The 1,402-nt window shown below is 55.3% G+C and overlaps 2 protein-coding genes across 2 annotated transcripts in view; one reads left to right on the forward strand and one right to left on the reverse strand.

Moving 5' to 3' along the window:
* Positions 1-847, reverse strand: part of EMH_0040230 (uncharacterized protein) — a gene marked incomplete at both ends in the record, with an annotated part of 4,585 nt that extends 3,738 nt beyond the window's left edge. The window contains one exon of the mRNA XM_013495477.1: positions 111-847. Within this exon, the coding sequence (XP_013350931.1) occupies positions 111-847 (737 nt within the window). The remainder of the gene's footprint in view (positions 1-110) is intronic.
* Positions 848-1,272: 425 nt separating this feature from the next.
* The window catches only part of EMH_0040250 (uncharacterized protein), a gene marked incomplete at both ends in the record, with an annotated part of 3,452 nt that continues 3,322 nt past the window's right edge, over positions 1,273-1,402 (forward strand). The window contains one exon of the mRNA XM_013495478.1: positions 1,273-1,320. Within this exon, the coding sequence (XP_013350932.1) occupies positions 1,273-1,320 (48 nt within the window). The remainder of the gene's footprint in view (positions 1,321-1,402) is intronic.

Genomic DNA, 1,402 nt, shown 5'->3' on the forward strand with positions numbered 1-1,402 from the left:
TTGCTGCTGCTGCTGTTGCTGCTGCTGCTGCTGCTGCAGGGCGTGATGTCTCTATTGATATTCGCTCCTTCCCCCTTCCGTGTTGCTGCAGCAGTCTCCATCCTGGGTACGTGTATACTCCCTGTCTGCTGCTGCTGCTGCTGCTGCTGCTGCTGCTGCTGCTGCTGTTGCTGCTGCTGCTGCTCTGCTGCTGCTGCTGCTGTTCTGCTCCTTCTGCTATATCTGTTCCCTCTGCATCTTTTGGTGCTGCATCGTCGGCTGCAGCAGCAGCGTTTCCTCTTCTGCTGCCCCTGCTCCCGCTGCTGCTGCCGCTGCTGCTGCTGCTGCTGCTGCTGCTGCTGTTGAAGTTTGTTTGTCTCTCTGTCTCTCTGTCTGCATGCATGCATGCATGCAGGGCTGTCTGCGGGCGTGTTGTTGAGTGGAAATTTGGGTTTTTTGGGTCACCTGGTTGCTGCGTTGTGTCTTTCTCTCGCCGACGATAAACTGTGGGGTGTCTCCGCACCTCCTGCTGTCTCCCTGGTAACAACACACACACAAAGCTGCTGCTGCTGCTGCTGCTGCTAGTTGTGCTGCTGCTGCTGCTGCTGCTGCTGCTAGTCGTGCTGCTGCTGCTGCTGCTGCTGCTGCTGCTAGTTGTGCTGCTGCTGCTGCTGCTGCTGCTGTTGCTAGTAGTGCTGCTGCTGCTGCTGCTGCTGCTGCTGCTGCTGCTGCTGCTGTTGCTAGTAGTGCTGCTGCTGCTGCTGCCGCTGCTGCTGTTGCTGGTAGTGCTGCTGCTGCTGCTGCTGCTGCGGCAGGCTGCGCTCGTTAGTGGGTTTGATATGGCTCTGTATCTCAGTGTATGAGACATCCTTTTGTTTGTCTCCTTTCTGCTGTCTCCTTTTTTCTGTCTCCTTTTATCTGTCTCCTTTCATCTGTCTCCTTTTTTCTGTCTCCTTTTACCTGTCTTTTTTTGTTGTTTTTTGTCTCCTGCTGGCTGTGTCCTTTCTGCTGTCTCCTTTTTTGTCTCCTCTCCGCTGCTGTCTCCTTTCTGCTGTCTCCTTTTTTGTCTCCTTTCTGCTACTGTCTCCTTTTATCTGTCTCTCTTCTGCTGCTTGCGTTTGACTGTCTCCTTTCTGCTGCTGCTGTCTCCTTTTGCCGCTGCTGTCCCCTTTTGCCGCTGCTGTCTCATTTTGCTGCTGCTGTCTCCTTTTGCTGCTGCTGTCTCCTTTCTGCTGCTGCTGTCTCCTTTTGCTGCTGCTGTCTCCTCAGACCTTCCTCGAGCGGTGCGCCCTCATGGCTGGCCGTGTCTTCCTCTGCGCTGTTGTGGGGGTATACTTCCTGGTGAGGCATTACCAGCAGCAGCAGCAGCAGCAGCAGCGACAGCAGCAACAGCGACAGCAGCAGCAGCAACAGGAGGAGGAGC

Source organism: Eimeria mitis, genomic scaffold (assembly GCF_000499745.2).
Source record: "Eimeria mitis Houghton genomic scaffold, Emh_scaff1595, whole genome shotgun sequence".
In the NCBI taxonomy this organism is placed as follows: Eukaryota; Apicomplexa; class Conoidasida; order Eucoccidiorida; family Eimeriidae; genus Eimeria; species Eimeria mitis.